A 17,839-nucleotide genomic window follows, 5' to 3' on the forward strand; every position below is an offset into this window, starting at 1 on the left:
TAGCGGCCTAAAAACTTTTCCTATTTCAAACCATGTATACATGCATTTTCTTCTAAAACAATGACATATTAACTGTTTTTATGCACAAATTAACACTTTGAAGCTATTAGCGATTATCAACAGTTTTTTTTTTCAAAAGTGTCGATAAAGCCGTCAGCTATTTCAAAGCATTAAACATGCCTATTCTTCTAAAACAATGATGTATTTACTGTTTTTATGCACAAATTATCACTCTGAAGCGTTTTTCAATTCTTTTCCAAAAAAGTCGATCGAGCACTTCAGCGGCCTAGCGGCCTAGCGGCGTGAAGTTAGCGGCCTGGCGGCCTAGCGGCCTAGCGGCCTAAAATGGTTTCCTATTTCAAAGCATGTTTACATGCATTTTCTTCTTAAACAATGACATATTAACTGTTTGAATGCACAAATTAACACTTTGAAGCTATTAGCGATAATCAACATATTTTTTTTCTTTCAAAAAAGTCGATTGAGCAGTCATCTATTTCAAAGCATTAAACATGGCTGATCTTCTGAAAACAGCGTGCTACAAAATATCGTAAGCTCGTACATTGTGGTTAAAATGCGTTCAAATCGCTTTCTAAATTAAAAACGTTATTTGCAACTTATTTTTGTAGTATGTGACTAATAAAACAATTTGTCATAAATACGTATAATAAAATTTTGGATTCACAAATTTAAAAACGTGAATTTGTTCTCGTATGATACGATCGTCGAAAATCGAGTCCTTTGGTATTAAATATTCATAGCCTTACGATAATATATCACTGGCTTCATTCATTCTATTGGTCAATTATTTATAACAAGTAAACCGATTAGCTACATCGTTCCAATAAAGACAAATATTGAATACAAGCTCTTATGTTAAACAATATGTACAAGTAAAGAAGAGGTTAATTTTATTTATATAACTTTATACATGTACATGTAAGGCACATATTGAGATATGTAAAGTTGGGTGAACAGCAAGTCTTCATATGAAAAATGGGGCACACAATATGTACAACATATATATGTAATCTGTGATAAAATATAGATTCAGGCAGTCTTTTTCGTTAATATCAAATCCAAATTCAAAGAAAAGTATGGAAAAACCAATTTTAAAGGAACATTGCATATTTTTAATTTAAACAAGTTCAGTTGTGATGAAATTTAGCAAATGTCTTTATCTTGTTCAGTGCAAGATAACTATTTATTTCATTTTGTGTCCTAAGAACTATTTTAACTATTTCTTTCCAATTTGCATAATAAATCTCATCTTCTAGAACATTCGGGTGACAAGCAGGGCAGCAAAGAGAAGGACAGCTGATATGAAGAGGCCGGACGCCCCACACACGCTGTCGGAGACCTCGATAGCGCCCCCGGCCATGATGACGGACCACCGGTACTGGATGCTAGCGTTGAGACCACACTGTGGCGACTCCTTATTCCCCTCAATATACGTGTCCACACACTTTTTACGTCTAAAAAAATATAAAATGACTGGATGAAATTGCTCGATTGATCTGTATGTTGCTGTTACTAATTCATACATAATTTTTTGTCAATTTGAAATACATACTATGTTTATGAAATAGTTCAATTTTGGCGATCACCCGAAACTAGAGCGAAAATACCTGGGCCGCTGGCCAAGATAGCCCTCTATATTTTTGGCATACCGCCAATATTAGACTCCAGCTTATTTGGTTTTTGTTGGTGCAATTATAGCATCTACCGAAAATAGAGCGGGCGTTAGTTGACCGCTTGCCAAAGTAGCCCGCAATATTTTCGATAGACTGCCAGAATTAGACACAAACTTATTTGGTGCATTTGTAGGCCCGTGGTAGAATAAGGGAGCAGAATATTTGAAAAATCCTCAATTGCGATTGCCCAACACAAAAAGCAAACATCAATTATATGCGATCTATCACTTCTGACACCAGATTAATAATTTAACTTTGATGGAAACTAGACCGACTGAAATAAACTCCATGAAACATTGTCGGTGCATTCGTTATAATCAATCTACGAAATATTTTGAGCAGAAAAAAAAACCCTTTTCAATGGCACGCCAAAAAATGCAAATACCGATGTTAATGTACCAAAACATGCTGTTTCATTGCTTCAGACGACCGCTGCTCAGCGAAAGCCAACGCTAGTCTGATCTTGTTGTCTTAAGTCGAATAAGGGGAACAACTCAATAACGATTTCCGCAAGAGTTATGCACCTTGTTATCCATTTGCGTATTGTGTCTGTATGTGCTAAGATTCAGCTGAGTAACTTGAAATATTTGTTTTAAAGCTGCACTCTCACAGACTGAACGTTTTTAAAACATTTTTTTCTCTTGAAACAAGCCAATTTTTGCGAAAATCCACGAAAACCAGTTACACAAGACTGCTGACAAAAATTAGATCGCAGATTTTAATATTTAATTTCAAAAATTGATGTTTTCTGCATTTTACTAATGCTTTAAGCCTTAAAACATTATTTTTCGAACGGAAATATGAAAATCTGCGATCTGATTTTTGTCAGCAATCTTTTATCATTTGTTTTCAGATATTTACGCAAAAAATGCCCTTTCCAAGACAAAAACTAAAAAAGTTGTTAAAATGGTATATCTGTGAGAGTGCAGCTTCAAACCTTCTGTACGACATCGACGGCAACACCAAGGGCATCCCAATATCAATTGAAATCAATAAATAATTATGTTACAAAAATCACAAATTCTTGATAATATCATATTTTATTTTATTAATAAAGCACATTTTGAAGAGGCCACTTACTCGCATTTTATCTCCTTTTCTGAAGCGTCGTCCCCCGTGTTGCTCGTGACTATGTCGATGCAGAATTTGAATTCCTGGGTCGAGGCCTTCTGTAGGGCGCAGTCGAACGGGGCTACAAAAACATATAAATTTGGTTTGTTTTTTATATCTTCCGATTTCTGTTTTTTATTGCCAAAATATATATATATATATATTTATATATATACGAGTATTTCTAGCACAGCGGTTAGGCATTTCCGTTGAATTCAGCCGTGCTGGAAAACTCCAGCTGGCATCCCCCCATGCCAGATGAGTTACGCGCTGTGACGTAATACTTTCAATTTCTTGTATTAAACACTTAATGTAACCATAGTTATGAAATTTCAATAGATGAGTTCCATTAACATTAACTTTACAAAAATATTCCTTTAAAACAAAAGAAAATAAAGCTGAAAGGACGTGATATCGAACGAACTTATTGACATATGCAGTGAATAGAAATTACTGCGCGTTATGACGTCAGTAAACATAATCGCACGCGCTTTTTGGTGAAATGTATAAAAACGCGTATTTTTTATGTATTTTCTTCACAAAAAAATGTAATTTAAGGTATGCTAGAAAAAATATCTATCATGTGTGTCCGTTCCGGATAGAAAAATTCGACCCTCGGGTACGCTACGTAGACGGTAACTCGGCAATCCTCGTTATCTGGCAACGCAGGTGCCCTCGGGTCAGATTTTTCTATCCGGAACGGGAACACATGACAGATATTATTAATATAGACTGAGATATGTAAAGTTGTACATCGAGTCTTCATATGAAAATTAGGGCACACAATATGTACAATAAATACATACATGTACATGTATGTAAAATATATATATATATATATATATATATATATATATATATATATATATATATATATATATATATATATATATATATATATTTCTGTTCACACTTAATAAAAATCGAATCCAAACAAATGTTTTAAAGCTGCCCTCTCATGGATATACCGTTTTTACCAAAAAAAAACTGTCTTGGAAAGTGCAAACTTTTGCGTAAATACCTGTAAACCAATAATAAAAAAAATAATTTGCAATCTAATTTTTTGTAAGCAGTCTTATATAACTGGTTTCCATGCATATTCGCAAAAATTGGCTCGTTCCAAGACAATTTTTTTTTAAGTTGTCAAAACGTTCCATCTGTGAAAGTGCAGCTTTAAGTGGTTCCTAACTGAAATCGATAAAGAACCTTTAATAACCTAAGACTAGGTAATATGATTTTTTAAATATGATTTGCCAGTTCATAACATTATCTGATAAGGCGTTACTAACGTTATATATATATATATATATATATATATATATATATATATATATATATATATATATATATATATATATATATATATATATATATATATATTTATTTATTTAAATTGATTTAATTTAGACTTGGAAATAAATACATAGTTATCAGTTAGTTATAATATCCTTAAATGATTATCGACGAGTTAGTGTTTGGTAATTGTTTTTAAAAGATATTAAGTAAAATGGCGCAAGTTGAACAAAATTTAAAAGAAAATGTTGCCAACATAACATTTAGTATTAGTCCAATTACATTTCGTTTTTCGATTCGTGAATATTTGTTTCCTGCTTTATCGGCAAGATCCGCTAGCACCAATTATAATTTAACCCTGAGTTTAAATAGGTCTGCCCCCCCCCCCCCCACACACACACCCCGCCTTATAAAGCTGCATTATGAGTTGACCCCGTCACATCCCCAAATGAGACGAAAACAAAATGTTGAAGCCAAAGGTGGGGTTTGGCCCCTACCGGTTGAAGGGATATTCGCCGAAGGAGTATTTTTTTTTTCTTAAAATGCTACGTGACCTGAGATGAATTTCATCTAGAGTGGTCCGCCAGCATGGTTATTAACAACGAAATTTACGCTAGAAAGCCTTTTAAAGGTGTACTCTTACTCACAAGGAGACCATGTTAAATTTGAAAGAAATGGGCATAAAACACGGCATTTCTACCCGTTGAGACTATAGTAGACCCCAGTTTATCTTTAAGCATTTACCAATCATATTTTTTTGCAGTTTCTGATATTAAATACACGGTTACAATCTTGTTATCAGTAATTAATATTTTCCATAAATGCATTATTTAGTAAGTAGTTAAAGGTTTATCAGTCAAAATTGACGTTTGTTATACATGTGTATGTATTGATTTTGAATAAGAGTTTCTCTTTAAAACCCGTACTTGAATCGAAGTCCGCTGTGCAGTGGTGCTCAGCAAATCCACGCATTTTGAGAACGCGGTCTTGAGGAAACACTTCCGCGTGTAGTGACGTCAAATTGCACGTGCTGTTAAATGCATACATGTATGCATGTTCAAACGTCGTGGGTCCCCTGAAAGATACATTTTCAATACATATGTTTTACATAATTTATCATTAGTATGCTGCATGCGACAATTCAGTGCTTAATACTAGAGTCGAACCCCGTTGGCTCGAATTCCTGGTTGGCTCGAACTAGATTTAAAGGACCGATTTCTTTATACTGAAGATAAACAATCCCGCTGTGGTTTGACTGTCGTATCATATAATCACCCAAAAACGTCGATGGACATCGAGAATGAAATAAGCTAGTTTTCTTATAGCTCCGTTAAAGCTGCACTCTCACAACTTCAATGTTTTGACATATTTTGTTTTCTTTTTGTCTTGGAATGAGAAGGTTTTGCGTAACTGTCTGAAAACCAGTGATATCAGACTGCTTACAAAAGATCAGATCGCAGTTAATCATATTCACGTTCGAAAAATGATGGCTTACGGCTAAAAGCATTACTAACGACTAAAGAAAAAAAGTGTTTCGGCAGTTTTCCATACGAATTGAGATCTGTTCAATTGTGAGTTATCTTATAAGACTCAATCGAAAGCATTGATGTCCAAATTAGCTGATTCAAATGCAAAAAAAAATAAAAAGTCAATACTGGCAATCTGTGAGAGTGCAGCTTTAAGAGTTGGTAATTTTGGTATCAATTGAAAGATTACTGCATTTTGATTTCTTTCTACAGTCAACCAATTGATGGCTCGAACTCGCTTGACTCAATTTCCTCGATGGCTCGAACTGGACATAAAAGATCGATTTATTTATACTGAAGGTAAGCATTCCCGCTTGGCTCGAACTCTCCGAGGCGCGAGGTATTTTCGCCGGTCCCTGGGAGTTTGGGCCAACAGGTTTCGACTGTATGTACAGTACATGACGAAATTCAGTTTATACGTAAAATCATTACACTTTGTACAATTGCTTTTTAATTCGGCTGAAATCTGATCTGAGGTGACATATTTTTCAATCTTGCAAGCTCAATATTGTTTGTTGTATTATATTTCAGGTATCATTTTAGTATATTCTGTTTCCTGCACATAAAATCTTTTCAAATGATACCAAAATGAAAGGCCTAAACAGGCATCCAAATTTCACATACTTAACACAATATACATGGTCTCCGTTCTTTGGAGCCACTAGAAAATTGCCATTATATTGGGGCTTGAATCCGGGACCCCTTTGCAGCCATTAGGTAAACATTTATATAAGCCTTGATTAAGTTGTATTTGTGTTCGCTCAACAACAGTTTACACTATCCATTTATTATACATACAAATATCATAAGATGTTAGTAAACTTTAAACACCAATATGTTGTTTATATTTATTTAGTTTCAAACAAAATTGAACTAACAGAGAACACTAGAACATATATAACTAAAACAATACTCACAACGCGCAGACCACGGGTAGGTTCACCAGTGTGCTGTACGCCCCGTCAGGCCTATTCAGAACGAGGCCGTTTGGCGCCTGTGCGGCCTTTTCATTAAGTGCCTTGGCCGCCAACACTCCGGGGAAGCAATCTGGGGGTAAGAACATTTACATTGAATGAAGTGATTTAAGAGACTGCTTCTGAGCGCAACTTATGGGTAACTTAGAAACTACCTTTGAGTTCAACTTGGGGGTTACTTAAAGGCAGCCTCTGTTCTCAACTCGGGTGTAACTCAAAGACTGCCTCTGAAGTAAACACTTTTCAATTCAATTCAATTCAATATCTTATTGCCTCCAATAATGAAGATAGGAAAATACATATGTAATACACGAAACACATACAAAGGGATTTGGTGAATAAAAATGCATTTATATATACTATATATATATATAAACTATTGTCAAATGAATATATATATATGAACGAAATAATAAATATAAGCAAATATACAAGGTGATCAATGTGTTAAATACCTTAGCGAAACGAAACAGAAGGTATTTGAATGAACACAGACAAAATCAAGTTAACAATAGAGAAAAACACACACTATATAACAATTGTGCCATATCCAGTCGATATGCAATATACAGTACACAATTGAGGTAGTAATCATACGTTGCTTGAACGCTTTCGAAATAATTTAACCGTCATGTATCGGAAGAGAGCAAAATATGCTTTGATTAATGATTGTACATGTGTGTGAAATTTGAACATGATGATTGCACATATGTGTGAAATTTGAACATATTGATTGTACATGTGTGAGAAAGAACATAATGGTAGTATATGTAAGAAATGTATAAAAAAAATCACGTAGGCTTAAAGGCAAGCAAAAAAAAACAAGAATTATTATTGTATTTTCTTATACTTACCACAGAACCCATCGTAGGTGGCGAAGTTTTCAAAGAGGGTTGTGAAGCTAAGACCTCCTAGTATCGAATCCAGGGTGGATAATGACGTCACAGCGACCAGTTCCGGGCACGCGCGAACTTTCTCCTCGATATTCATAACAACCGTCTTCAAACTGGAAAAAAGTGTGTCAAAATAAATTTCGATAAAGGCGACAAAATTAAGAGCCTATTCTTTTTAACTTTTTAACTCTTTAACTTTTTTTAAAACACTTTTAATGTTAAATAAGGAAACAACTTCTTAAACAAGAGCTGTCAAAGAGACAGCGCGCTCGACTATTCCGCCACTTTTCAGTGTATGGATTGAAAAAAATTTGGCGAAACATTGATCACTGTAAACTTAAGATAAGATGCAATATATGATGTATTTGCTGAGATATCATCATAAAAAAGGGCCATTATTTGCAAAATACAGTTATCTAACTTAGATATTCAAGTAGGTTGGGTGGTCGAGTACCATTGTACTATAAAGTCTCAATGCAATACATCAAGTAGTTGCTGAGATATGAACCTATGTGTGTTAAAATGAAAAACTTTAACCGTAATTTCTAAGTCGCATAATAAAGGGGCAAAAATTATATAATATGCAAGATAGAGTTATCTTTCCTGATTAATTAAGAAGGTTGAATGGTTGGGGGCCTGTGTATGAAGTTTCAATGCAATACATGATGTATTTGCATTTCAATTTCGAGTAAAAAAGGGCCATAATTTGAATTAAATGCAAACTAGAGATATCTTACTTGGTAATTTAAGTAGATTGGATGGTTGAGTACCATTGTATAAAGTCTCAATGCAATACATCAAGTAGTTGCTGAGATATTACCTATGTGTGCTTACATGCAAAACCTTAACCAGAATTTCTAAGTCAAATAATAAAGGCCCATAATTTGCATTATATTCCAAAAAGTGTTATCTAACTTCATTAAATTAGTAGGTTAGATAGTTGGGAATACATATCTAAAGTTTAAATGAAATACATGATGTATTTGCTGAGATATTGACTTAAATGTGGTTACATGCAAAACATTAACCAGAATTTTTAAGTGGAATAATAAAGGGCAATTATTTGCATTAAATGCAAAATAGAGTTATCTAACTTGGTTAATTAAGTAGGTTGGATGGTTAAGTACCATTGTCTAAAGTCTTAATGCAAAAGATCAAGTAGTTGCTGAGAAATTAACCTATGTGTGCTTATATGCAAAACCTTAACCAGAATTTCTAAGTCAAATAATGAAGGGCAATTATTTGCATTAAATGCAAAATAGAGTTATCTAACTTGGTTAATTAAGTAGGTTGGATGGTTGAGTACCATTGTCTAAAGTCTTAATGCAAAAGATCAAGTAGTTGCTGAGAAATTAACCTATGTGTGCTTATATGCAAAACCTTAACCAGAATTTCTAAGTCAAATAATGAAGGGCAATTATTTGCATTAAATGCAAATTAGAGATATCTAACTTGGTTAATTAAGTAGGTTGGATGGTTGAGTACCATTGTCTAAAGTCTTAATGCAAAAGATCAAGTAGTTGCTGAGAAATTAACCTATGTGTGCTTATATGCAAAACCTTAACCAGAATTTCTAAGTCAAATAATGAAGGGCAATTATTTGCATTAAATGCAAAATAGAGTTATCTAACTTGGTTAATTAAGTAGGTTGGATGGTTGAGTACCATTGTCTAAAGTCTTAATTCAAAAGATCAAGTAGTTGCTGAGAAATTAACCTGTAACATAGCACAGTCTACGCCGCTTCGAAGCTTCACTTTCGGTCTTTTACACGAATTTGATTGCGAGTTAAGATTCTTAAAACACTTCGAGACGGAGCACTGTCAAAACATTATTTTGCTAACAGGTTTGTCGAAGTGTTTAATGAAACTAATCATCTCCTCAAATTTCGGAAATAAAACAAATGCGGGGCTCTTTAAAGCTGCACTCTCACAGATTAACCAATATTCCATTTTTATTATTTTTTTGTCTTGGAATTAGCAAATGTTTGCGTAAATATCTGCTAACCAGTAATGTAGGACTGCTGACAAAATATCAGATCGCAGTTTAAGAAAAATGCATAAAACATCAATTTTGGGACGGAAATATGAAAAGCTGCGATCTGATTTTTTGTCAGCAGTTATTTATCACTAGTTTGCGAATATTTACGCAAAAATTTGCTCGTTCCAAGACAAAAAATAAAAAAGTTGTCAAAACGTTCAATCTGTGAGTGTGCAGCTTTAAGCGGCATAGAGTGCCCTTTGTTTCATTTAAAACGGTTTTGTAAATAAAAAAGTTATCTTTGATTTAAGTCTTCATTTTAAGCAAATGTTTGCCTTCCGACGTAGCATATATGACGTAATTTATCAAGTGCTATACACATACTGACTACTAGTGCACATAATTTTATGTATTCCGGAGATAAACTTCTCAAACATGTGTTTCATTTTGGTCGCTTTGTTTTGCAGCTTTCTGTTGATTTTCTTAACACTGATTTCGTTAACAAATGTATAGTACAAGAAATGAATCACTTTTTAGGGGGTTTTTTAACCGGTATCTTTATAGTATTACTAGCGCTTGGTTGTCTAAAAGTCTTTCCGGGAACTCTTAAATGTGTTGTCCTTCAAAAATAAATATAAGTTGAATGAACTGTCTTTAAACTTTAATTACATGGGGTGGTACTCAATATTCAACTTTTGTAAATCTTAAGGGTCATACGTCATTGATTGTATACATTCTATTAATCAGTTATTAATACCAAGACATCCGATTAGCTACATCGTCCTTAGATCTAATAAGATTAATATTGAATACCAACCTAAATGATCTCTTTATTTCGTTGACCATATGACCTCCAATCAAACTCAGATACGCCCAGGCCGGGAATCGAACCCAGGTCGCTTTTGTGAGAAGCGAATGAGGTAAGAACAATTATTTTGCTTTACGTAGAAATCACGTCATTTAAAGGGGTTCTCAAATGGGTCACCACGGCTCAAAACCGACGTAAACAAACAATTAAGTGACGTTAATTTCTAAATTACTCTTTTGACAGAAAACTGTATGAAAATATATCTTAGCCTATAAAAGATTTCGCTATTATCTGCTTATGACGTAATTTATCACGTGGTATACACAAACTGCGGTTAAAATCAAACTTACGCTGCTTCGTTACACGTAGCATTGAACACGGCGTAGAGCACATCGCTTGGTGGATTGGCGATAATGGCCGCCATGCCGGCGGTCAGCTCGCTCACGGAGTTGTTCACCGACAGGACATTTTGTGACGTCACACATCCTTCAGACGTGGTCAGTACGGCGCCTGAAATAAAAATATGCAATTTAAACTGGCGAATAAAAAAAAACATTAAGTGACTATTAACATCGGTAGATTAATAATGAATGCTACACCAGCAGCAGAATCATCATTATAAGTGGCTATACATTCGAGCCAACGAGGAATTCGAGCCAAGCGTGTTTGAGCAAACGAGGTTCATCTGTATATCATTTAAATTGGGCACACTATATGATTACACATGAAAAATGCAAAACAAGTGGTATGTTTCATTTAAATTGTATTGTACTATGTTTGAGAATTGATTTGACTTTAGTGATCGAAACAAACAATAAATCACAGGGGTTGTATACAGCTAATAAAATATATCACGCCTCCGACATAAATGACGCAACGTCATTGGTCCAGGACTAGTCACGTGGCGATTCCATATTTTTCCATATTGGGCCATTATATCGTACCAAAATGGCGTCTTTTTTCCCGATTCCGATAAATATTCCGATGGATAAATGAAACATTTAAACATGTAAACAGGTTGTCGACGTGATATATACGTTACTCGGTTAGTAGGTGACCCGATATGAGATATACGGGGCGCAGGAAACCATACTTACCCCGTAACTTATAATATTAACCTTTATGAATGGCGTTTTCTGTTTATAGCTACATGGCTACACATTCATCAGATAAAATTTATCAATTCAATTCAATACTTTATTGTCTCCAATAATGAAGCTATATAGATAGTAAAAGTATTTGATGAATTAACATACATATATATAGAGAGAGAGATATAGGATGCATATTATAAGTTATGGGGTTAGTAGGTGACCCGATATGGGATATACGGGGCAAAGGGATGTTCGAACCCGAATATGGTTTCCTGCGCACCGTATATACTATATCGGGTCACCTGCTAGTCCCGTAACGTATATATCACGTCGATAACCAGTTTACATGTTTAAATGTTTCAGTTATACATAGGAATAGGAAAATACGCCATTTAGATACAATATAAACTTGGGGACCCAAAATGGAAAAATATGGGGTCACCGCGTGACCAGTCCTGGACCATTGGCGTTACGTCATTCATTTTGGAGGCGTGATATAAAGTATTGTTAAATGGTTATATATCAATGAACGAAATAATAAATATGAAGCTAATATACAATGTGATCAATGTGGTACTTAAACGAGACAAAACAGTGGGTATTTGGAATGAAGACAGGATAAATTATGTTCACAATGGAAAAAACAAACACTTTATAACAATTGTGAAATATCCGCTCGATATATAATGTACAATACATAGTTGAGTCAGTAATCATACGTTGCTTGAACGACTTGAAAATGTATAACAATTATGTATCGAAAAACAGCAACATATGCTAAAGGTCATTTATAATTGTACTTGTACCTAAACAGCAGTCCTACTTCTACTAGGAGAAGTAAGCCTTCATGCATTTAACAATGAAATAAGAAACGTTGAAGAATGGATTTTCATCAGGGATATCATTTATTATCTACACAAACAAATATGCTTTTTATCATTAAAGTCAAATAAGTTCAATATACCAATGCATTAATACAGTCGAACCCCGTTGACTCGAACTCCCAGGGACCGGCAAAAAAACTTCGAGCCTAGAAGAATTCGAGCCAAGCGAGAATGTTTCATTCCAGTATGAATAAATGGGTCCTTTACATCTAGTTCAAGCTAACGATGAATTCGAGACAAGCGAGTTCGAGCAAATGGGTTTTGAGATTATAAAACAATGGTCATCTATCAGGTGTGACCTAAAATGTGCCCCTTTTGTTTTATGAACAGAATAGAACAGCACAGCCAGTTTATTCGACTTAAACGAGAGAACATCGTCGTAATACATATAGTGTTTATATATATGCCACGTATCTAAACTTTAAAACATAATGTTATATTATATTTAATGAATTTAAATTTATGCGTATAGCGTCAACTATTAAACAGAACCTATCTAGATATGCTGAAATACCCGCCGAAATGAAACTGATACGAAATGGGTGACATCCTAGGAAGAATATAGCCACTAGAGCCTCCTACGTGTATTCTCAATTGTAAGAAAGATACCCACTGCAAACTAAATTCAAATAAATGTCAAATTTCAAGATTACTAGTACAAAGAATGAAGCAATTTGATGCACTTATATTCCGTAGTCGAAATTAAGGTAAAAGAATCAAAAAAGAATTCGGCAAGATGTTTATCATATGAAATGTTTTGTTATTGTTTTCGATCGGGAAACCCAAAATCTAATTGCCCAAGGACGCTAAACCACTGGCACCGGATTTTCAAACTCAAAAAAATATTTTTTTATAAATATGCACTTTGTACTGTTTATAGATTTAGAGTCAGAAATACTGTCCATGTGTATTCATTTGAGAAAATAATATATATATAAGTTGTCATCTGATCAATACAATATGTATAATATATAGAACATAAATGGCATCGCATAGAATACAAAACATATAGTTATTGTATACATGTAGAGTAAAATACAATACATGACAATATATGACAGCGAAAGATCAGTGTGAAATAACGTTTATATAGGCCATCACTAGTCATAATAATAATAATGATACTTGTTTCTTAAACTAAATGCATAATTAACATTTAACGTGTATATATACTAACCTATATTTACAGTACAAAATGCATATTTAAAAAAAAGAAATATTTCTCAATATTTTTTTTTTAAATTTGGTATTGTAAATTTCAGTTTTTAATTATAAGATTTTTTTTTATTTAAAAAAAATAAAATAAAATGATTTAGTCTGAAAATCCGGTGCCAGTGCGCTAAACATACAGGACCCAATTTCTCGAAACTTCTTAAGCTTAACAGGCTAAAGTCGCTTATTTCAATTAGCCAAAATACATACTTATAATGGATTTTGATAAATGAAAAATGGTTACTTCTAATTAGCATACATAGTTTTCTTATATAATTTCTTAAAACTGTTAAAGAAGTAAATATAACGCATATTATAGAACAACAAAAATAGTGAGTTTAGCTTAATCCTGTTATAAGGGACTTAAGAAGTTTCGAGAAATTGGGGCCAGACGATTTGGTCTGGACTTAAATTTGCTGTACTCACCAGATCATGACGAGGTGGGTATTCGTTCATTGATGGTTCATGATCAATCATTTTACATGAAAACATACACAGAATTGATCGACCATTTTTGGTGAAACTTCGTCTTTGTTATTGGTTAAATAAATACTTAAACCATTTAAAGCAATAGTATACATGAATGCTTTCCAAATAAGTGTGCTATTAGCGCTCCACATACCTCAGTGAAATATTAAACGCACATGTACAATAACACACATTATATTATGTTACGTATAACGTCTCCAATTTCAACAAAGCGTTATGTTTCATTGTTAAAAAGTAGGTTGAATACATTGAATCTCTGGTAAGGCTTATTCAGGGTTTTTTAAGCCCGCGGTACTGTCTCATGCTACCTGAATGCAACTTGAATAGGGTCGTTTTTAAAACTTCGTAACCTTGAATTTAACAGTACCCAGCACTAGTGTATCCAGGGGGGGGGGGCACCCATCACATAACCCTTTAAATCATCTAAGTCTACTTTTTATTTTAATATAAGAGAAAAGAAAGTAATAAAAAAGGCCCAAAATGCACCATTTCGGACTAGAAATTGTTAAATTTATCTTGAGGGAGTACCCCAACCTCTCTGTCATCACTTAAGCCAAATGAATCTTGGTTTTGAGGATGAGGCTCTGAAGCTGACGCCCCTAAAATATGCCTCCTCTAACGTCAAACCCTGGTTCGACAATTGCCCAGTCATGCAATATATTTGATGAGTCAACCGTAATCCATTTAAAAAGTGGAAAGGCATGAGTTCCAACACGACAGTAGATGAAAAGAAATGTTATTTATATGATGTATATATAAAACACTTATTTTTTCACAAGCTCTGACTGATTCTGCCACAAATGACCAAAAAAGGATCCAAACGGAAGCTTTCCGATCTGCTTATAGCAAAACATCAATAGTGTAGTAGTCCATTGGGGCATTACTATTTACTATGTAGTCAACATAAACAAATTTGTTTTTGCATATTATGGTGATAATTAAAGAAGTCCAACTTCAACACAAATTATTTATTAACGAAACAACGTTTCGGCCATTTAATGATATTTGTTTTTGCATATTATGAAATTCTTATTCACTGTCACTGATATTAAAAACAATAATGTCACGTTTTATATGACTTTTATCTGCATCCACTTTCTGACATTTCAACAGATCCGATCGTTCGCACGAGCCTATCTTTCGAAGCCTACAACTCCAGTATCAAGACTCCGATATCAAGACTCCGATATCAAGACTCCGATATCAAGACTCCGGTATCAAGACTCCGGTATCAAGACTCCGATATCAAGACTCCGATATCAAGACTCCGATATCAAGACTCCGGTATCAATACTCCGATATCAAGACTCCGGTATCAAGACTCCGGTATCAAGACTCCGATATCAATACTCCGATATCAAGACTCCGATATAAAGACTCTGGTATCAAGACTCCGATATCAAGACTCCGATATCAAGACTCCGGTATCAAGACTCCGGTATCAAGCCTTTGGTACTTTCTCTACTTTTTTCTTTATATTTATTGACATCTTGATTCTTAAAATTAGCACGAATGCAGGAACATGGCAAAGGCTTTTTGTGATCGAATGCAATGACCTAACTTTGTCACATTAAAATATACACGCCGGGTAATCATTGGAGCCATTACAATTTGTTATGTGATGAAAATGCTCCAACGCGTCTTCCGTTATAGTGCCAATGAGTGGAATATGGATGTAAACAGTGAGTATGGTTTCTTAATTTTTTTTCTTTTTAGAGGCTTATACGAGTAAACTTAAAAAGAGGAGAATGTAGTTCCACATAGGAATGGCCATGAGTTTTTCTAAAGGTAAAAGTTCTGAATAAAATTTAATATATGCTCGTCTAGAACTTGCATAACTTGCTAAACGTTAGTGTTGACAACGTAAAAATCTGGATTTTCGTGAGAATTGTTCTCGTACCTTAGGTTCAAGCATTTTCTTTAAATGTGTGTGGCTTTTTATTGACAAAAGGTTGCCGCGTTACAAATTTTAGGACTTTATTTGTTACTCTTGCTGCACTACGCTCGATTTTCTGAACGTTGTGGTGCCAATGAATAGGTTGTGGTGCTCATGAATAGTAATTTAGTAGGAAACGAATTGTGAAAAAACTGCAGCAATTTCATAACATGAAAATTAACAATATTAACAAATATGATTTTGACATACATGTACGAGTATGAAAACTATTGTTAAACATATAAATGTTTGTATACTCGTCATCATATCATACATCCAGATCAAAACGTTTACCATACCGTGAAACAATGCAGACCTATATTAACTATACATATTCATATACAAATCTGCACAGATTTTCAACCTGCATAACAATAAGTAAGTTATCAAGTTAGAAGAGCCGACAGTTAATCGTATGTAAACGTTTTATATACCATTGAATTGTATTTTTTGTACAATAACGTTAATAAAACTTACCAACAAAAGCGATCCCCAAAACTGTCCAATACATGTTTAATATTTCCGAAATCTTTGCCTGGTCCCGTCCAAAATAAATTACGCACTGAGTTTCAATGGTGGACTCTTTCATACGCAACGAGGTGTAACCAGTTATTTACGCCTCATCGGTTTACTGTAAAATTACACTAAGCGGGGAAAATATACTCAACGAAAATAATGAATACTTGAAAACGTCTTTAAAAATTGATCACCAATATTATTTAAGTATGCGATCGAAATAAAAAGATAGTCGAACTCGATTTATAGCGCACTTGGTTTCCACAAAGGTGTCCTTTGCTCGAGTCTTGATCTGGGCTCTAATACATTAGCGGATATAGGGGGTAGGCGACCCAGGCGCACCTCCTCCCTGAAATCGTCCAAATTTAACTTTTCATGTAAATATCGTCAAAAAGAAGTTATTAAATACACTCTCAAAACGCATAACTTGATAATATGAAATAGTTAAAATATCTTAGGGGAATACCTCAAACCTCATACAAACATTTTAAACCACTTAAATTTCGGTTCGGAGGGCGGGGCGATTATCAACAGATTACAACCTTAAGTTTCGCCCCCTCTAAATTTAACTCCCGGATCCGCCCTTGCATATGTGATTTTCTTGCTTACCATTTTTCCGTCGGTACCCGGGTTTTCTCCATAACACCAGACCACACCCATCTGGAAATCGTGTCATCGAAATTGATCGATATCATATTGAAATATCTTATTTGACAATGTTGCAAATAAATTAAAATAAGCTTCTGTTCCATTATATTCTGTATAACTTCATCATTATTCGTACAATAAGTTTTAAAACAAGTAAACAAAAATCTGATTATATTAGCCATACTGTTATATGTCCATCCTTTGTGACGCCATGCTTGAATAATATCGTTAAAAAAGGTAATAAGTAAGAAATACAATGATATTATAAACTATGTAAATTTAACTATACCATTGCAATCGGAGCTCCCCGAATATTTCCCATCGAAAACAACTCGGATTTTTGCTTCCAAATTCCTAGAAGTAGTTCGTAGTTCGTAGTTCGTAGTTCGTGTTTAACTTGAATTGGTAGTTATAAGCTTAAATTGAATCTCAGTTCAGAGTATTAATGAATACTTATTTTATATTCAGATTTTCATTCATCAATCAAGTCATAAGGTGTAACTGCTTAATTGAAACTACTACGCGATCTTCTTGCAGCGTAGTTAAATGTAAAGATATCTGACGTTGTAAACCGTCCATAAAAATCCGAGGTTGTTTTCGATGAAAAATGGCCGAGGATTTCCGATTGATACCAATAAAACAATGGAAACCATAAAGATAACCCCGGCAACCCACACTTTAAGCCAGAATAAGTTTAAAGGCACACAGACCAAGGTCAAATACAATCAAACAAGATTCCGACACATAACACCACCTTTCGGAATTCCTCGGCCATTTTCTATCGA

At 34.2% G+C, this 17,839-nt stretch overlaps 1 protein-coding gene across 1 annotated transcript; it reads right to left on the bottom strand.

Annotated features, from left to right (window-relative positions):
• Window positions 1-898: 898 nt before the first annotated feature.
• On the bottom strand, window positions 899-16,504 carry LOC128220222 (uncharacterized). Its single transcript, XM_052928520.1, has 7 exons — window positions 16,368-16,504; window positions 10,626-10,785; window positions 7,452-7,603; window positions 6,541-6,670; window positions 5,024-5,172; window positions 2,775-2,886; window positions 899-1,475 (listed from the first exon to the last, which is right to left on the bottom strand). The coding sequence occupies exons 1-7, from the start codon at window positions 16,477-16,479 to the stop codon at window positions 1,274-1,276; spliced, it is 1,017 nt and encodes a 338-aa protein (XP_052784480.1). The 5' UTR covers window positions 16,480-16,504; the 3' UTR covers window positions 899-1,273.
• Window positions 16,505-17,839: the final 1,335 nt, after the last annotated feature.

The sequence above is a fragment of the Mya arenaria genome, chromosome 15, assembly GCF_026914265.1.
Source record: "Mya arenaria isolate MELC-2E11 chromosome 15, ASM2691426v1".
Lineage (NCBI taxonomy): Eukaryota > Metazoa > Mollusca > Bivalvia > Myida > Myidae > Mya > Mya arenaria.

What these genes read in the sequence shown, in the direction of transcription:
- LOC128220222 (XM_052928520.1), bottom strand. Translation starts at nt 16,479, where the DNA reads ATGAAAGAGTCCACCATTGAAACTCAGTGCGTAATTTATTTTGGACGG. An exon ending in TTTGGGGATCGCTTTTGTTG is followed by an intron (nt 10,786 to 16,367) that starts GTAAGTTTTATT and finishes TTTTTATTTCAG; the next exon opens with GCGCCGTACTGACCACGTCT. An exon ending in GAAAAGGAGATAAAATGCGA is followed by an intron (nt 1,476 to 2,774) that starts GTAAGTGGCCTC and finishes ATATTTTTTTAG; the next exon opens with ACGTAAAAAGTGTGTGGACA.